This window comes from Blastomyces dermatitidis (assembly GCF_000003525.1).
Source record: "Blastomyces dermatitidis ER-3 genomic scaffold supercont1.4, whole genome shotgun sequence".
Classification (NCBI taxonomy): domain Eukaryota; kingdom Fungi; phylum Ascomycota; class Eurotiomycetes; order Onygenales; family Ajellomycetaceae; genus Blastomyces; species Blastomyces dermatitidis.
The window spans coordinates 1,256,523-1,272,781 of NW_025544777.1; the positions used below are offsets into that span (position 1 = coordinate 1,256,523).

The following is a 16,259-nucleotide window of genomic DNA, read 5'->3' on the forward strand; positions in this document are numbered from 1 at the left end:
ACGATAGCGTATTATGTAATCAGCCCCATGAACACGCAATGTTAGGGAGCAGAAAACAACACCGCGTTTAATATTTGATCGAACAGCACTTTTGCGGTCATCGAATTTATTTAATAGTAGTAAAATGACTAGTGTTGATTATCACCACGAGAATCGGGGACTGGAAAGCCTCAACGGCTTAGAGCACCAAGTTTGTCTTTGCCCTTCATGTTTATCAAGCTCCTTTGGACTTTCTAACATCGCGCAGAGTACATACGTATACAAACCTGTCCAAAAAAATACTTCACAGAATGAGCGTCCATCAAAGAGGCGTAAAGTGTCCAGCGCCCTGGCACATGAGAAACAAAATGATTTGCTATTTGCACCTCTATTGGAAGGCAACGAGGACATGGAATCCGTCAAGCTGCGATATAGCTTATTCCAAGAATTCTGGGAGACCCAGGAGCAGCAAATTCAGGTTTGTTGAATTTTTAAGGATGATGTGAAAAATTAAATAAAGTGAATCTAATTTTCAGAAAGGGGATACTCCGTGACGTAGATTCGGAGATTTTAGACCATGTTTCTACGTTCGTAGAGCAAACCTCCCATGACAAGTACGTGGTTGATATCTTCTTCTGAGAGAGTTGTTAACTAATCTATATGTAGCGGCAATGGGCGTATACCCGCCGGATTGATTACTTTGGGCTCAAATTTTTCATCGATAGGACGGCTATTAGATCGATTGCACCGACAAATGCAATCTACCGCTATTGGGCAGGTGGTTGCGCTAGATTCTGGAGACGCATCCAATCTCAAAACTGTTCTAAAGTATATCATTCGATCTGGTACAAGTGTGGTAAGGGATGTGGATGGGGATCAGGATTTACCAACTGATCGGGCAGTGAGTAGTATAACTTCCTGTTTCTTGTCCGGGGCTTCAGCGCTGAAACTTAAACAGGGCCCAAAACCTCTTGCTTATGACCTAGATATTTTGCATGACCACGTAAAGCAGAAAGGGATTAGGAAAGTGGTAATTGTCTTTCGAGACAGTGAAGCCTTTGACCATGGCTTATTGGCAGACCTAATATCATTATTCAGGTAAGAAAACCTCGAAGAATTCGAACCGACCAAAGCTAACGTTTATATAGTTCTTGGGTTGATCGAATCCCCTTCGTTCTTCTCTTCGGTATTGCAACTTCTGTCGAGCTTTTCGAGGCCAGACTTCCGAGATCTTTGGTAAATCTACTGCAAGGCTGCCGATTTGACATTCAGGACTCTGGGGATTCCGTAAACCGAATCTACACTACTCTCCAAATGTGCCAGGAGGGAACTCTATGGTTGGGTCATAACGTGAGCAGAATACTTTTTGAGAGGTCCAAGGACCATTTTCAGAGTCCAGAAGGCTTCGCGAATGGGATTAAGGTATGTATATTGAAACATATCACAAATGTACCCTCTTTCGGAGTTACAGCACTGACAACAGTAGTACGTGTATATGGCTCATTTTTTCGCCAACCCACTATGTACATTGCTTTCAAAAATTGAATCTGCAAATATCCTCCAATCAGATTTATGCCAGGCTATCCGAAACTTACCCTCCTTCCGCAGGTCAGTATTGAATTTCCGAATATCTTCAAAGCTTGCTGCATAACTCACCTACCATTGTTAGACATGTGTATGGTTTGCTAGACGAGGGTGAAGCGGGAAAAGCCCGAACACTTTTAGAAGACGACGAGTTATTAGCACGGTATGCCCGAGCAAACATTCGGAGTGGTCAGGAAAAAATCAACGCTATGTTACATTCTGTTGAGACGCTATCAACCGTACTACGTATTTTGAAGATCCCTAGAACACCCACGCTCTCTGAACTTACCATTCAAGCACTGGCTGGGGAGCTCCTGGGTTCAAAAATTGTTGAAGACATGCTCGCGGGACTAAAAAAATTGCCATCCAATACCATCGAAACTATTTTGGGCGCCCTCCCACAAGGAATGGTGGAGTTTGATGCATCCAGGGACGTACAGGGAACGCTCCAATCATTATTACAAAATAAAAAAGGCTCCGGCCCTCTCCGCAGTGAATACGATGAATATCATTCAACCCACAAAACAACGGTTGTTGGGCAGAGAGTCAAACTCACAAAATCCAAAGCAAAATTATCCAAACAAGACATCGAATATACTGCTTTTGTCAATGATCTGAGTGCTGCGTTCCAGGATTACTTCTCGATTAATCTCATATCTCCACTCGACCTTTTCATGCATGAGGCATTCCTCTACGACTTGAAAACACCCATAAAGGGTGCTTTTACCCCTCGACCTCGTTCCACGATCGAGCGAGCTTTATCTACTCCATTTGACTACCTGGCTACAAGCGCGCTTTCTGCGGATGACGAGGAAATGATGCCTTCCAAACCAGCAATCTCGATTCTTTATAATCTCTATTCGGAAACAGGTTCCCTGGTCAATGTATATGACCTGTGGCGTGCCTATTATACAATGGCGGGCGGTGATGATGGAGAGGAACCAGATGAGCGACAGACGTTGGCTGTATTCTACCGCGCTCTATCAGAATTGAAAATGATGGGAATGGTCAAGCATAGCAAGAAGAAGATTGATCATTTGGCGAAGTCAACGTGGATGGGTTTGTAATATTATAGGTGTCTAGCGACGATGTACACAATGCATCCATAAGAAACCATGGGTGTCAATAGATAACTACTTTTCGGAACGAAAAGGAAAGATATAGGGGTATCATAGTTCTCGTCCAGTGCCATAACAGCTCTGTCCCATTATTACAGCAGCACCATAACTAAAAAATAATAGAGTATTTGTACACCAATTCTCCAAAAACGCCGGTCAACATAAAATCCCTTTTCGCCTTTTGTACCCGTAACATAGCGCGATCCTGTTTCACGAAAATGGCCACATAGACCATGAGCGCCGTGGCCGCTCCTGTCTCTCAACTTCTAACTCTTCTTCACGGAGCTCCCGGTCAACTTCATCTGCCAACTGTGCTAGCTCCGCATCCAGCTCCTCATCCTCCCTGTTCCGAACAGGATGGATAATATTATCTCTCCCCAGGGGTCGTCCACCCTCGCTGAAAACCATGGCTTCCCTCCGCCGTCGACGCAGTGCTTGCTCTTCCGCAGTGCCTTCCTGCCGTCTCCTTCCGCCAGCCCACAGTGGTAAACCTGCAGTTTCCTCCCCGCCAACCATCCAGACATCGCTATCACCGTCAGTTTCATCATCGTCGTCTCCGTCGCCGTTATAGTCTCCCCCAATTTCATTGTCATATATATTGCGAGTGTGCTCCTCCATTCTACTTCCCATCAGCCCATATTTCCGTAATTGGCTGACTCCCTCCGGGTGGGAGGAGAGGGTGCTGATGATGGAGCTCATGACGGAGTCATCTGTATACCAAGTTTTGGTTAAAACAACCACGTCTACTCGTTTGGATTCATCATGCGTGCTGCAAGGGAACGGGTATTTAGAAAGCCACCGACTGATCACGCCGGCCTCCAGTGCAGCAGGGATGTTTTCTCTGAGAATTATGTCGAGAGTGGTTAGAGCCTTCTTTTCGCCTTGCGGTCGGGTTCTGGGAAGGATGGGTGAGACTGTTTTAATGTTTTCTTCTTTGTGTTCGGCGAGAACGTTGCAGAGGCAGTCGACGAGGGCAGTGTAGGTAGGGAGGTCTTTTAGTCGGTTGGTAACGGCAGAACGGGACACTGGAGGAAAGGTGTAAAGTTAGCAGGAATAGTAGGGAATGTATTGAAAAGAGCGAAATGAAGTGAATAAAGGGGACCAAACAAGAAAGGGAATACTTGCATGCTCGATTAGAGACTAGGAAATAGAGAGCATTCAAAGCCTTGTTTCGGAGAGCCGGATCCTTGCTTGACAGGTCTTCAAGAAGTAGATCTCGCGTAGATCCTTTCGTTGATCTTTCGGAGATGATCCGCAATGCCCTATCCGATTGTTAGAATTTTTGGTGATAGAGCGTCTGCTGCTAGCAAGCCCTTACGCTGCTCGAAGATCGAAGCTCGTGCTTTCTGATAGCTTTTGTAGAGTTTCTAGTTTGAGAGCTACCGCTCTTGTTAGTTTACAAATTCTCCCACACCGGAAGAGACAGTGTTACCATCTTCCGTCCCCTCACCAATTACCTGATCATCCTTGTCTCCGTTTCTGATTGTAGTGAGCTCCCGTATGCGATGTAGCTCAGCGGCGATTCCGCGCACAGCAAAAAATAGAGTGACGCCTGCATAGAGCGGTTATTGGCATTTCACGAGGATTGAGAGTCATGGAAAGCATACCTAAACATAGCCATACGACGCGATCATTAATTTGCGAAGCCATAGCCATCGTGTGTCCCTTTTCTCGCGGACTATCTAGATTGATCCCGTGTCTGCGGGTGAAATAGCTGAAATAGCTTGAGGGGAGGTTGGAGTGGCAGAACATTTAGTTATTTATCTGAACCCACCCAAAGGCGGTGAGCATTTGATTTTCCAGCCTTGACAAAAAATTATTTATCGCACGCAGCCAAACAACCAGAGGTTTATTAGCCACTTTCCTCCGATTTTCAGCTACGAGAGATTTTCTCAACAATGGCCCCTTCGCAGCTGAAGCAGCTGAAAGCCTCGCTACGGGAAAGTGGCATCTTAGGGCCCCAACAATCCAAAAAGCAGAAACAGAAAAATGCAAAGTCCGGTGCGGGCGCCGCAAACCGAATACAGCGCAATGCTGCGCTCCAGGGAATACGGGAACAGTTCAATCCCTTCGAGATCAGGGCTCCTGCAAGGCCTGCGAAATTCAGTTCTACTTCGCGATCGGACCAGGATGCACCACGGTCCAGACCAGGGGTTACAAAAAGCCTAGGAGAGCAGAGAGTGAGTTCTCTATTCCTGTCTATGTTTCTTGCTTGGCGATATTAGATGCTCATTATTATGTAGAGGAAAGAAACTCTCCTAAAGGAAATGCAACGCCGGAGTAAAGTCGGAATATTGCTCGATCGACGTTTTGGTGAAAATGACCCTACGATGACGCCCGAAGAACGAGCAGCGGAACGGTTTGCAAGAGAGAGCCAGAAGAAGCTCAAAAAGGAGTCGATGTTCAATCTTGAGGATGACGAAGAAGAGATGCAACTTACCCATTTGGGGCAAACTATCACGTTCGACAAGGAGAACAAGGATGACTTCGAAGAGGACGATCTGAATGCCTCGGATGAAGACGGCGAGTCAGAAAAAGCACGTAAGCGAAGGCGAAACGCTGAGGAGGATGATATGGAGGGACTAGCTGGGGACTCAGAGGAAGAGGGGCAGCCGGAGCGGAAGAAATCAAAGAACGAAGTCATGAAGGAGCTTATTGCGAAGTCAAAATTTCACAAATATGAGCGCCAAAAGGCCAAAGAAGATGATGATGATTTGCGAGCGTCTCTCGACAAGGGCCTTCCTGAAATCTTTGAGATGATGAGAGGAGTCAAAAAGCCAGAACCTGAACCTTTGCCGAAACCCGATCTTACTGCTACGATGAATCCGGACCGTGCAGCTCTCTTGAATGGAAAGGATAGGGACGAGGCTGATAAGGAGTATGATCAACGGCTGAAACAAATGACCTACGACAAGCGAGCTAAACCGTTAGACCGTACCAAGACGGAAGAGGAAAAAGCAGAAGAGGAAGCAGAGAGATTAAGACAACTAGAAAAAGAACGGTTGAGAAGAATGCAAGGGGCGACGGTTGACTCGTCAGAGGAGGAAGATAACGGCGGTGACAAAGACATGGATGATGATTCGGAGCCAGACGATGCGAAGGCTTTTGGACTGACTCAACCAAGTAACATGCCAGAGCTCGGTGTGGAGGATGAAGATGATTTCATTATCGACAGCGACCTTGTCGAGTCTGACTCTGAAGCAGAGCTCTCTCTAGATGAGAGCGATCTGGCTAGTTCTGCGGATGAAGAGGAGTCCGAGGAAGAAGATGATGAATTCATTGGCGGTTTGGTTCTCCCTCCTGACGCGGAAGCTGATAAGAGACCCGCCACCACGAATGGGGAGACTCCAACGGCGACGGCAAACAACAATCTTGCATTCACATATCCCTGCCCGGAAAACCATGAGCACTTTTTGCAAATCGTCGAGAATACTAAAATTGAAGATCTGCCCACTGTAGTCCAGAGAATTCGCGCTCTCCATCATCCCAGGCTCCACATTGACAATAAATCGAAGCTCGCGACTTTTTCGAAAGTGCTTGTACAGCATACTGTGTACCTAGCCAACCAGCCAGACCACCCACCGTTCGCTGTTCTCGAGAACCTGCTACGTCACATCCATTCGATGGCCAAGGCTCAACCAGAGGCAGTAGCCAGTGCAATGAGGAATCATCTACGAGAGATGTCTGAGAGTCGACCATTGGAATTGTTACCAGGGGATCTCGTTATTCTAACGGGAGTTGCAACCATATTCCCTACATCTGATCATTTCCATGCGGTTGTCACGCCATCCATGCTTGCTATGGCTAGATATCTCGGCCAGAGCAATATCGCCAACCTCGGAAATATCGCGACTGGCGCTTATATCGCAACCCTTTGCATTCAGTATCAGGCATTAGCAAAACGATATATACCAGAATTCATGAATTACGTTGTCAACGTCCTCTGCATTCTAGCGCCTAGCGAACCCGTGCATACTCTCGGCTTCTTCCCTATTCGGCAGGAATCTACACCCCTGTGTCTAACACCATCGAAATTCCCGTTAACCACCATCAAAAAACCTACCTTCTGGGACATTCTCGCCACCTCGCCCGCCGATGGAGCTGAACAAGAAGCCCTCAAGCTTTCCCTTATCAGCACATTTATCTCCCTTCTTGACCAGGCCGCTGACCTCTGGTCCTCCAAATCTGCATTCTACGACATTTTCGCTCCAGCAAACCGTGTCCTCAAATACCTCACCAAGTCACTCAACAATAAAACCCCCCGCACCCTCTATGACCAGCTGCAAAGGACCTGCGACAAGCTGCAAGCGCTCCTAAAGCAATCCGACCTCGGCCGCCGACCACTCCTGCTCCACAACCACCGTCCCCTAGCAATCAAGACGGCCATTCCTAAATTCGAAGAATCCTTCAACCCGTCCCGCCACTACGATCCTGACCGCGAACGCGCCGAGCTCAACAAATTGAAAGCAGAGCATAAGCGCGAGCGCAAGGGTGCCATGCGCGAGCTGCGCAAGGATGCGAACTTCATTGCGCGCGAGAGCCTGCGTGAGAAGCGCGAGAAGGATGCGGAGTATGAGCGCAAGTATCGTAGGCTTGTGGCGGAGATTCAGGGTGAGGAGGGAAGAGAGGCGAAGGCGTATGAGAGAGAGAAGAAGGCGAGGACGGCGAGGAAGTAGATGGGGAATTTTTTCGTTCATTTTTACTTTTGATTACATCTATATACCTAACTATATATTTTCTTTCTTCAATGTACTGTTTTAGGGACTACGGTTGTGGATGCGGCTACGGCCATTTTAGAGTTCAAGGGGCGTATATAAAAATGAAACGGCGCGAGGTTTGTAATGTTTGAAACGTGATGAACTAAACAACATCTGTTATTCTTTTCCATAACTCCGTCGATCTTGGGTATCTATACACCAAATCAGATGCGACAGACATCTCTAAAACGGGCCCTAAATGTCGCAAAAAGCCAATGGAATAAGATGAAGCAGAAAAGAACCACAATTCTCCCGGCGCCACCGCAATCTAAAACAAGAAATGTAGATGAAACAAACCAAAGCTAATAAAACACACAAGAAGAGGTCACCCTCCAGGTATATGTCACATTTTAAGCTCCTCCGCCCCAACACGAAGCAGATACTCGCATCTCTCTATTTGCTTCTTATCGATAAGCCTTGTCTTCGTCTTGCGTGTTTTGACGTACAGTTGGTGCAGCGCTTTCCCAGTCTTCGCCGTCGTAACAGTTCCCCACACAGGGCTGCCCTTGACTCGATGTATATTTGGATCATAGCTGCGTATAAAACTTGTCCAGTACCCTTGCACAACGGGCACAATAGGCGCATTAACTCCTTTGCCCCTATATGAGCCGGGTCCGTAGGCGTACTTTGGGCCCCATATGGCCGCCATGTGAGCCGTGTGAGGGACTCCAATGCCGTTTTTCATAGCCGGAGGGTCCTCAACGTCATAGTGAAAATTCCATACTTTACTCGGATCGCCGTGCATGCTACCTGCAACGGTGAGGATGATAGCGGGGCAGTTGTATCGCATTTCGCCGTAGGCGTTGCTTCCCTGGCGCCAGTATGGGCCATATTTTCTTTTGGCTTCGGGAAACACGTCGTTGGTCTTTGGGTAAAGTTCATGGATCTTACGGAAGTGCTTTTTCTTCATGGCTGGGAATTGGTTTTTCAGGAAAGTGTCGGATTCTTTGAAGCTGCTTGTGTTTCTGGGGACGAAAACGGTACCTTCGTTATTGTCTGCGCCGAATATCATGGGGACTTTTTTGAACTGGCCTCTCGCGAAAAGCTTGTAGGTATAGTCCTGAATTAAATAGCCGTCGACGGTTGGACTGTACATGAACAGTGGTGGGCTAATGCCGCCAGGGAGCGGATAACGCTGGTCAAGTTTTTGCATTCTCTTCACATCAACCTTGCGGAGACAAGCAAGGGAATCTTTGCCTGTGCATTTCGTATTCTTGACGAGATTGTCATACATATACTGGCTTTCTCGGATATTAAGCTGTGTCCCAAATGAAGGGGAACCTGCCGCTGCCGCGTGGAAAGTGTTGACCCCTCTACCTCCGAAAGCACTGAGCAAATAGTATACAGAAGCCGCACCAGCACTATCCCCGCCGATTGTGACATGGCCAGGATCTCCACCGAACTGAAAATAAAATTAGTCTAAAAATTTTGAAGCTCGCCCAGAGAAAAAATAAAAATAAAAATAAAAATAAAAAAATAAACCAATATAAGCATAGAAGGGCAAAGGGGGGCCAAACCTGTTTAATATGTTTGTTAACCCATTCAAGAGCCTTCATTTGGTCTTTCAGGCCATTGTTAAGACTGGCCTTTTCCCTGATCTCCTTGCTTGCAAGGAATCCATAAAGCCCAACACGATAGTTGAAAGTCACAACGATAATATTCATGCCCGAGGCCTCTACGAGGCCGGTACCGTTGAGACGCGCACCGGCGTTAGCATTGAAGCCACCACCCTGAATATAAAAATAAACAGGGAGTTTAGAGTCCGATTTAGAGTTCGATGGACCATAAACATTGATAAAAAGGCAGTCTTCTGAAGTATGTTTCCGTGGCACGGATCTAGTTGCTAGGCAGCTATGGCCAAACTATGAAATGGTTGTTAGTTATTTCTCGTTCATTCATTCCCACCCACTTCAACCAGAGAAAGAATAGAGATGGAAGTTATCAAAGGCTTTACTTTATCTGCACGTTGTTTCTTTTTTTCTTTCACTGGATCCTCAGGTGCTGAGAATCGAAGATTCCCCAGCGGAGGTGCAGCATATCGCATTCCAAGCCATTGAGTGACCCCTCCAGGGTTTTCCACTCCCTTGTATTCGACATAACCTAAGTTAACCAATGGCTCCACGGCATGGGCCGATTGGAAAGTATTACTTAGGAATAATAGTAGACATATGAATGGCACGAGCGACGCCATGAAGCAAAAGCAGAAAATAAAAATGCTCAACCACGGAGGGCACCGAGAAAAATGTTTTTTAATCATGAAAAGAAAAGGATGAGGGATCTCCCTTCCGGAGACCCAACCCAGAGCTCCTGTGTCACTGGAACAGTAAATCGCTGACCTTCAGTCTGCAAGGAGTCGGTGAGATCGGCGATCCTTTGACTTATAAGAACCCATTACCGTCGCAGTTTCTGCGACAGAGTTCTTCTCCGAGGAAAAAAAATCATTCTCCCTTTGCTGTTGAACAAGCGCAGCCCGCCCCGCCTCGTGTCCCCGTCGCAACTCGGACCTTGTGGGTGCATCATCATGATTCTTTCTCGTTGTTCGTTTACGGTGTATGTATGGGTTGTGAGCTTGTTTAGCCTGTTTGGCTAGGCCTCAATAGTATTGAAAAAAGGTATCAAACCTCCTCGGGTTCATCGTAATAGACTTGTCATTCCCACTTTCTCCGTCGACGATAAGTTCAAGGGCGGTCAACCTACGAAGATCGCGATTTGCTCGGCGTTCCGATCATTTGAGGCCATGCGCCAAACCATGATACCAAGGTACAGTAGTACATAGCTGCTGTATGCGATAACCATGATGTGGTGCCCAAGTGTTCGAGGCTTCCTTCCCAAGCATGGGCGCCGAATCGGGTGATGAAGCCCAGGAAACACCCCCGAAAAAGCCTGGCCCGTTTAGTCGGGATACTAGCTCCTGCAGGAACATGGGAATCAGCACAGCCGCCAATCTCACATCTCTTTGGTTGAGTTTAAACTAACGATCTAGGGGTGGCTGATCATTGGCGTCTCAAAATTGACGAACTCAAATCGTAACAGCAAGCTCGTCTCACGATACCCGTCTGTGCACAGCCCAGGCATGATTCCGCAGAGAGCTTGTCTGCATGTTGGTCTGTATCCATTTGGTTATCACCGGGGTGCTTGGCCTTCATTTTATCCAAGAGACCACTCTTGAAAGAAGTGTTGACGCCTCCGCGTGTTCCCACACACACGTCTCGTGTCCGGGTGTTGGCGGACAAGAGCAGAGCATACATAAGTTACATCGTAACTAACCCAAGCAGCATGGAGTTGGTCTTTGTCACCAACCAGCCGAGCTAACGGCCTGGCATCTAACCTAAATTGGTATTTATGAAAGAGTTTCACCTTGCAGCGCCAGGGTTAGTTAGCCGATGCCAGGGTCTGCCTGGCGATGGGGGTCGGATGGCTGGGATAAATATAGAATCCAGCGGGCAATGCCATCAATATGAAGGTAAACGATACGGACGACCTCGTGCTGAGACAACAAGTTGACGAACCGCGGTGCTGGCTGAAGATGAGAACAGAAGAACCTATGTATGTACGTACTTATTATCAGTACCTGTTAGTGCCATTAACTCAGTCAGTCTTTTTTAAGGAACATCCAGCGTACCTTCGGATGAGTAAGTTTTAACTGAAACACAATTGGATGAATCTTGAATCCCTGCTGAGCAGAAGCTGGATGACAAGATTGCTATGGAAGAGAGCATTGTAAGCCTTCCTATCACAAGAAGTGAAATGCATGTATTTGTTCATCACCAAGTGTGTAGTAGTTAGTTACAACTCTTTTAAATTTACATAAATTCTGAACTTGACACAGCACTCTGCAACAGGCAAACAGAACATCAACTCAAAGCAGATGTAATTGCACTGCACAATGAAATGATGTGTAAAGAAAGGTAAATAGAGCATCGTAGCAGTCTATAATGCATTTGAGTCAAAATGCTTCTCTCAGTGTGAAGTTTTAATTTCACATAATATTCAATTTATAGACACATCAATTCAAATTAGTCTAATGTTAATCACATTAGATAGATCTAGTTACATTGATTGTTCTTACACACATAGAGTGCTCATTATAGAGATCTCTAGATATCTCTAAAACATAAGTTGAATAGCTAGACTATTACACTATAGCCTTCCATGAAAGAGCTTAATTATCAATAAAAAGAGCTATGATTGATGTGTACTCCGTACTCACTGTAACACTAGCATGCAAATCTCTTTTGGCTCAAATGTTGTTATAGGCTGCTGTAGTAATCCTCAAGTATTCCCAATGTTTTTATATCATCTGTTAAATCCAGAACCCAGCCTTATCTCTAGATTACCCCAACACTAAATTCTTTCATTGAGTCAGTGTTTTGTACAGTACTTCGTAGAGATTGACCCATGTGTTTGACACACATGTGAAATTAGGAATAGACGCTGTCTGTTTGCGAGTTATTAAATCTGTAAAACTCCATCTCTATATTTATAAATATATAGTACATCATAGATATCATCAATAGCTATCTCCTTTTCATGCAGCAAAGGGGTATGCGAGAATCTCCTTGACTCCCTCTCTGATTTCCCTAGTCAACCACCACAGTGATTCCTGTGCTCCGCAGATGGGATCTCCAGCCCAAATCATGCCCATTTGAACCACAAGAATCACAAATCATAATCAACTGAAAGTTTAGACGTGGGAGGTGGGCTAGGCTTAGCATGGGGTTATGTTTAGTTATACCTCTGGATCATATTGTCAAAGCAGTGAAAAAGGGTGAAGAGGGACTGATGGATTGTTTTATGCCGTTTCTCTTCCAATGAATATCCGTACCAAACAACCCAGCCGTTAGTAACTCCCTCCCAGGATAATCGTGTCACATCTGAAGACGACACTCTGGCTATGTCGACGATGTGTATTAGGTTGCTAAATTAATTAGGTTTTTATTTATTGACCGTCTGGTTAGATAGAAAGGCGCGGAGCCTGTAGTAGCAAAGATCATGGGCACTAGGGTCCTTGCTGCAGACGAGGATTCTGACTCAGTTGAATGTCTCCGTGGCTTGTTTGCCAAAATGTACACGTATGGGCTATCTGCGACTTGAGTGCGAGATGTCTTCCATCCTGAACACGCAGATCATGAATGTGCCTTACGTCTGAGTTCATCAGCAAGCCGCTCAATATAGAACCTAGCCATATCACGAGGAAGACCATCGAACGACCGTGCGATTTTGTCCACCTCCACCCGGCCCCTCTCATACGCCTGGAGATCTCTATTTCCGTACACGTCTCGACCCGCCGCGTATCCTTTGTTAATGTTCCGGAAAAATACATTGACAGCTACACTCACTCCATTGGTTGGATTGGCGGTATGGAGCCAAAGCGGTGGAATAAAGAGAATATCCCCTGGCTTGAGGCGGGCTTCATGAGGATGGGTATCTGGTGGAGACTTAGGGGAAGTATCTGATATGTTTTGGAAGAGATTGATTGAAGAACTGGACGCTCCAGGTGCAAAACCTAGACGTAGCGCGTCCGATGGTGGATATAGAATAAGTCTTTTGTCTCCCTGTACTTGGCAGAGAATATTTGCCATGACCTGGACCAAAAAGAATTTAGTGTGTAGACCTCGACAGGCTGGACTGGGGGAACTCACATCATAATGGAGCCATAAAATAACTGGCCCGGATAACCTCAGAGGAGAGCTGTGCGCATTCTCGGAAACTAAAACAAGTTCTGGAGGGAGATGGAAATCACCTTGAAGGCCAGGAAAATCCTGGGCTAGGTTTGTAGGCCGCTCTGACGGGTTTATGGAAGAGATTGCGCGGAGGTATTGCCGGGAGCCATCGTAAATTTCGTCTATGAATGTCCCAAATTCTTTTGTAACGTATGAGAAATTCTTAATCTGGAAATTCATATTTTCAGACGATGCTTCGTGCACCACCACCTAAGCAAAATTTTTAGTACTTCATTATCCATTTAGCAAAAGGGGCAGCTCTACCTTGCGATCGCGCCCTATAGCCTTCTCAAGGTATTCCTTCGTCCAAGATTTCGTACATGAGCCAATATCAAGGCCGCTAAGAATGACGGGCTTCGCATTCTCAACAATTATCTGAAACTCTCGAGCCGTCGAAATGCTGATGCGGGGAATTATCTCCAACTCAGAAGCGTGTCCATTAGGCTGGCTATGCATCGCTTTAGACACCTCGTCTGGCGTGCTAGCTTCCTCTCCATTAGTTGACGGTTCGCAGAGACTCCACCGGTTGGTTGCGTTAGGTCCTGCTCTTTGCAATAGCCAAGTGTATTCGTTCCAATAGATCCCAAACGAGAAACAAAGAGCGCCGCCGCCAACAATAAGTACATCGTCATCACCAACTTTGCAAGAGGAGTGGCCAACAAAGAGTGGTCTAGGTCCGTTGCATTCAACCCCCGACCCACTCGCTGCCAACAGAGGGGTCTTGGGACTGAGATCCAGGGTGTTCAGCGAATTTATATCAAGAAACATTATTTCATAGTCCTGGGGGGTACAGCAGTGGCTGGTTATGCCTCCAATTATAAAGCAACCCCTTGATGTTGTAGTTATTGATGCTCCAAACCGCCCTAGCCATTTATATAGATGGTTTGAAGCACGCATGCTCTCCGTGATATCATCTAGCTCGACGTGTATCTGCCCATCACTGGATTTCACCAGTTTCCATGTCCAGAAATCATCCAATATGACACCATATCGTGATATGCCTCCAAACAACACACCCGACTGTCCATCGATATTTGCAGTCGATGCCCCAAATCTGGCCGGGGGAGACTGATTGGCAATGTTGACCTCCTGCCAACCTTTGGACACATTCCATAGAAGCCAGGTACTCAAAACATCACCGTTGCCGGTCTTACCACCGCAAATGAGTACATAAGGATCGTCCGCTCCAAAATTCACCGTAGTTGCACAGTGCCTATAAATCGGAATTGGAAGGCTATCAGTTCGACGCCATTGCGCAGAAGACCTTAGCCAACAATCAGCCATAGCCTTGCTCGGAGCAGCTCTGCCTCCTACAAGCAGGCAGTCTTGTCCATCAAATTGAGTTATAGTGTGGCACATCCTAGCCTCCACGTCAAGTGGTGGCATTTCACCAGGCGCTGTGTTAGTTTTAGATATCGCGTATTCATCAGTCGAGGACAGTCGAGTATGTTTACCTAGGCCACCGTGTAATCCGAAGGTATGAGCGGTTGTAGGGACTACCGCGCCGAATCGCCGTTTGCTGGTCTGCTTTGGAGAACACAAACGAGTCAGTGCCAAAGGTTTTGGCTTTGTCTGAGATTCTCCCGCCTCGCGTGGGGGAATAGATTTGGTCTCCGTCCTACGAGTGGTAGAAAAGAGCAGAAAATGGTGCGACGCGAAGAGGGCGAACTCTTCCCACTCGTCAAATGCCTCTACTGCATCGAGCGATAGCCTGTCATCATCGCTGAGGCATGCAGGGTCGTTCCAGAATTCCCATAAATTCGTTGCTTTCGCGTTTGCCCAACCGGAGTCACGAAAACGTTGTTCCTGCTGCGTGAGAGAGGGATACTGATGGATTGAATGTAACGGGCATTGGAGTTTTATAAAATCTTTCATCATTGTAGCTGCAAATGGATGGTCTGGCCCCTCTGGGAAGTACTGCTCCAGCAAACAGAAATTTACATCTTTCTAGCTGTTAGTGGCACCGGGCACTTTGGATGGCTACGATTAGAGATGTCCTTACCCTTACTTAGCTTCGGCATGAACCGAATGAGGGCGTCCGCTAGTTTGACTTCCATATAAGTTATTGACACTTCGGCTATGCAAAGGATCGAGGCTTTATCTAAGCCTACCACATCTTTTAATGCGGCCTCTAGCTTTTGAAGATCCCCGAGATCGCACCCAATACCAACATACTCTTTGCTTCGCATTAGAACACTGCCGGTTTCTGCCGTCAATTGTACATCCGAAAGAAGGCCCCTTAATGCCGCGCATTGGGTTACGATGTCCCGTTTTTTAAGCATCAATTTGTGGTGGTCAATATCAACAAATATCGCATTTTGGCATAGAGCAGCGTCTCGGCTCAGGAACTGGAAGGGCAGTGGATCGCTTCATATAAACCCAACCTCATATTAGCATATAAGTATCAACTTCGAGAGTATTCTGCAATCGCCTTTGTTTACTTACAAGCCACAACCCAGGTTCACTATCGCCTTCTGATGTTCTGAAGGTTCTTCGAGAAACCTCCGCACGGAGGTCTCCACAGCACGCATGCGCAGCCAGTAGCCGCGATTAACCAATGGTGACCGTCTCAAGGGCTTCTTCACAAAATGGCGGAAAAAATGAGGTTCAGGGTAGTAGAGGCGCTCGACGCTGCGTTTAGAAACTGTGCTGGCACTATTGGTCTAATTATCCAGTGTAAGCACGGTTTTGCCAGATAATTCAGTTGCAAAAATATGCCAACCACGTAAATGCACGGCTTACCTCCATCACGAGCGTCGCATCCCTCTCCGCCTTCGTAATTTTTGGTGCCATGGTGTCAAAGAGTAGCCCTCCTGGAAGTACCAGCGACTTCTCCCTTCCAATGTTGCTCTCATTTAGATATGTACAGCCAGCCCTTTGGGGACGCCCCCGCTGATACGATACCAAGGTATATACCGTTATACCGTAAGTTATCATGGGGAATTACCCTGTAAGGTTTAGCGTCGAGCCTATCATCAGGTCCCAACCCGATTGGACTAAACTAAAATAGGACTAATGTAGATCTAGCGCCCGATGCGGCGATGCCGAGGTTGGTGTCACTGCCGTGTTTGTCTTGTTTGCTTCACCTCGCTCTAACC

General features: G+C 46.7%; 5 protein-coding genes across 6 annotated transcripts; 2 read left to right on the forward strand and 3 right to left on the reverse strand.

Moving 5' to 3' along the window:
- The first annotated feature begins 28 nt into the window (after positions 1-28).
- On the forward strand, positions 29-3,855 carry BDCG_04011. Of its 2 annotated transcripts, none has more exons than XM_045419678.1 (8): positions 29-190; positions 248-457; positions 520-593; positions 646-880; positions 938-1,077; positions 1,128-1,401; positions 1,466-1,587; positions 1,649-3,855. In XM_045419678.1, exons 1-8 carry the CDS (start codon positions 125-127, stop codon positions 2,628-2,630), a joined length of 2,103 nt encoding a protein of 700 aa, XP_045275928.1. In that variant the 5' UTR covers positions 29-124; the 3' UTR covers positions 2,631-3,855. The 2 variants fall into 2 exon arrangements, with proteins under 2 accessions (XP_045275928.1, XP_045280708.1); XM_045419679.1 differs by having other exon boundaries at positions 78-190; positions 516-593; positions 1,649-2,832.
- On the reverse strand, positions 2,402-4,455 carry BDCG_04012 (uncharacterized protein). Its single transcript, XM_045419680.1, has 5 exons — positions 4,289-4,455; positions 4,114-4,233; positions 4,000-4,060; positions 3,807-3,943; positions 2,402-3,706 (listed from the first exon to the last, which is right to left on the reverse strand). Exons 1-5 carry the CDS (start codon positions 4,431-4,433, stop codon positions 2,892-2,894), a joined length of 1,278 nt encoding a protein of 425 aa, XP_045275929.1. The 5' UTR covers positions 4,434-4,455; the 3' UTR covers positions 2,402-2,891.
- BDCG_04013 (rRNA maturation protein) lies at positions 4,244-8,868 on the forward strand. The gene is made up of 2 exons (XM_045419681.1): positions 4,244-4,861; positions 4,925-8,868. Exons 1-2 carry the CDS (start codon positions 4,580-4,582, stop codon positions 7,355-7,357), a joined length of 2,715 nt encoding a protein of 904 aa, XP_045275930.1. The 5' UTR covers positions 4,244-4,579; the 3' UTR covers positions 7,358-8,868.
- On the reverse strand, positions 7,367-11,364 carry BDCG_04014 (cholinesterase). The gene is made up of 5 exons (XM_045419682.1): positions 11,061-11,364; positions 10,415-10,980; positions 9,393-10,349; positions 8,956-9,300; positions 7,367-8,840 (listed from the first exon to the last, which is right to left on the reverse strand). The coding sequence occupies exons 3-5, from the start codon at positions 9,693-9,695 to the stop codon at positions 7,782-7,784; spliced, it is 1,707 nt and encodes a 568-aa protein (XP_045275931.1). The 5' UTR covers positions 9,696-10,349; positions 10,415-10,980; positions 11,061-11,364; the 3' UTR covers positions 7,367-7,781.
- A 298-nt stretch (positions 11,365-11,662) lies between these two features.
- Positions 11,663-16,074, reverse strand: BDCG_04015 (leucine carboxyl methyltransferase 2). The gene is made up of 6 exons (XM_045419683.1): positions 15,904-16,074; positions 15,607-15,824; positions 15,164-15,528; positions 13,426-15,104; positions 13,081-13,371; positions 11,663-13,023 (listed from the first exon to the last, which is right to left on the reverse strand). Exons 1-6 carry the CDS (start codon positions 15,952-15,954, stop codon positions 12,565-12,567), a joined length of 3,063 nt encoding a protein of 1,020 aa, XP_045275932.1. The 5' UTR covers positions 15,955-16,074; the 3' UTR covers positions 11,663-12,564.
- Between the last annotated feature and the right edge of the window lie 185 nt (positions 16,075-16,259).

What these genes read in the sequence shown, in the direction of transcription:
- BDCG_04011 (XM_045419678.1), top strand. Translation starts at nt 125, where the DNA reads ATGACTAGTGTTGATTATCACCACGAGAATCGGGGACTGGAAAGCCTC. An exon ending in GACCTAATATCATTATTCAG is followed by an intron (nt 1,078 to 1,127) that starts GTAAGAAAACCT and finishes ACGTTTATATAG; the next exon opens with TTCTTGGGTTGATCGAATCC. An exon ending in GCTTCGCGAATGGGATTAAG is followed by an intron (nt 1,402 to 1,465) that starts GTATGTATATTG and finishes TGACAACAGTAG; the next exon opens with TACGTGTATATGGCTCATTT.
- BDCG_04012 (XM_045419680.1), bottom strand. Translation starts at nt 4,433, where the DNA reads ATGTTCTGCCACTCCAACCTCCCCTCAAGCTATTTCAGCTATTTCACC. An exon ending in CGTCGTATGGCTATGTTTAG is followed by an intron (nt 4,234 to 4,288) that starts GTATGCTTTCCA and finishes CGCTCTATGCAG; the next exon opens with GCGTCACTCTATTTTTTGCT. An exon ending in CCTAGTCTCTAATCGAGCAT is followed by an intron (nt 3,707 to 3,806) that starts GCAAGTATTCCC and finishes CCTTTCCTCCAG; the next exon opens with TGTCCCGTTCTGCCGTTACC.
- BDCG_04013 (XM_045419681.1), top strand. Translation starts at nt 4,580, where the DNA reads ATGGCCCCTTCGCAGCTGAAGCAGCTGAAAGCCTCGCTACGGGAAAGT. An exon ending in AAAGCCTAGGAGAGCAGAGA is followed by an intron (nt 4,862 to 4,924) that starts GTGAGTTCTCTA and finishes ATTATTATGTAG; the next exon opens with AGGAAAGAAACTCTCCTAAA.
- BDCG_04014 (XM_045419682.1), bottom strand. Translation starts at nt 9,695, where the DNA reads ATGATTAAAAAACATTTTTCTCGGTGCCCTCCGTGGTTGAGCATTTTT. An exon ending in AGAAACAACGTGCAGATAAA is followed by an intron (nt 9,301 to 9,392) that starts GTAAAGCCTTTG and finishes ACCATTTCATAG; the next exon opens with TTTGGCCATAGCTGCCTAGC. An exon ending in TTAACAAACATATTAAACAG is followed by an intron (nt 8,841 to 8,955) that starts GTTTGGCCCCCC and finishes TTTTATTTTCAG; the next exon opens with TTCGGTGGAGATCCTGGCCA.
- BDCG_04015 (XM_045419683.1), bottom strand. Translation starts at nt 15,954, where the DNA reads ATGGCACCAAAAATTACGAAGGCGGAGAGGGATGCGACGCTCGTGATG. An exon ending in CATGCCGAAGCTAAGTAAGG is followed by an intron (nt 15,105 to 15,163) that starts GTAAGGACATCT and finishes ACAGCTAGAAAG; the next exon opens with ATGTAAATTTCTGTTTGCTG. An exon ending in CTATAGGGCGCGATCGCAAG is followed by an intron (nt 13,372 to 13,425) that starts GTAGAGCTGCCC and finishes AATTTTGCTTAG; the next exon opens with GTGGTGGTGCACGAAGCATC.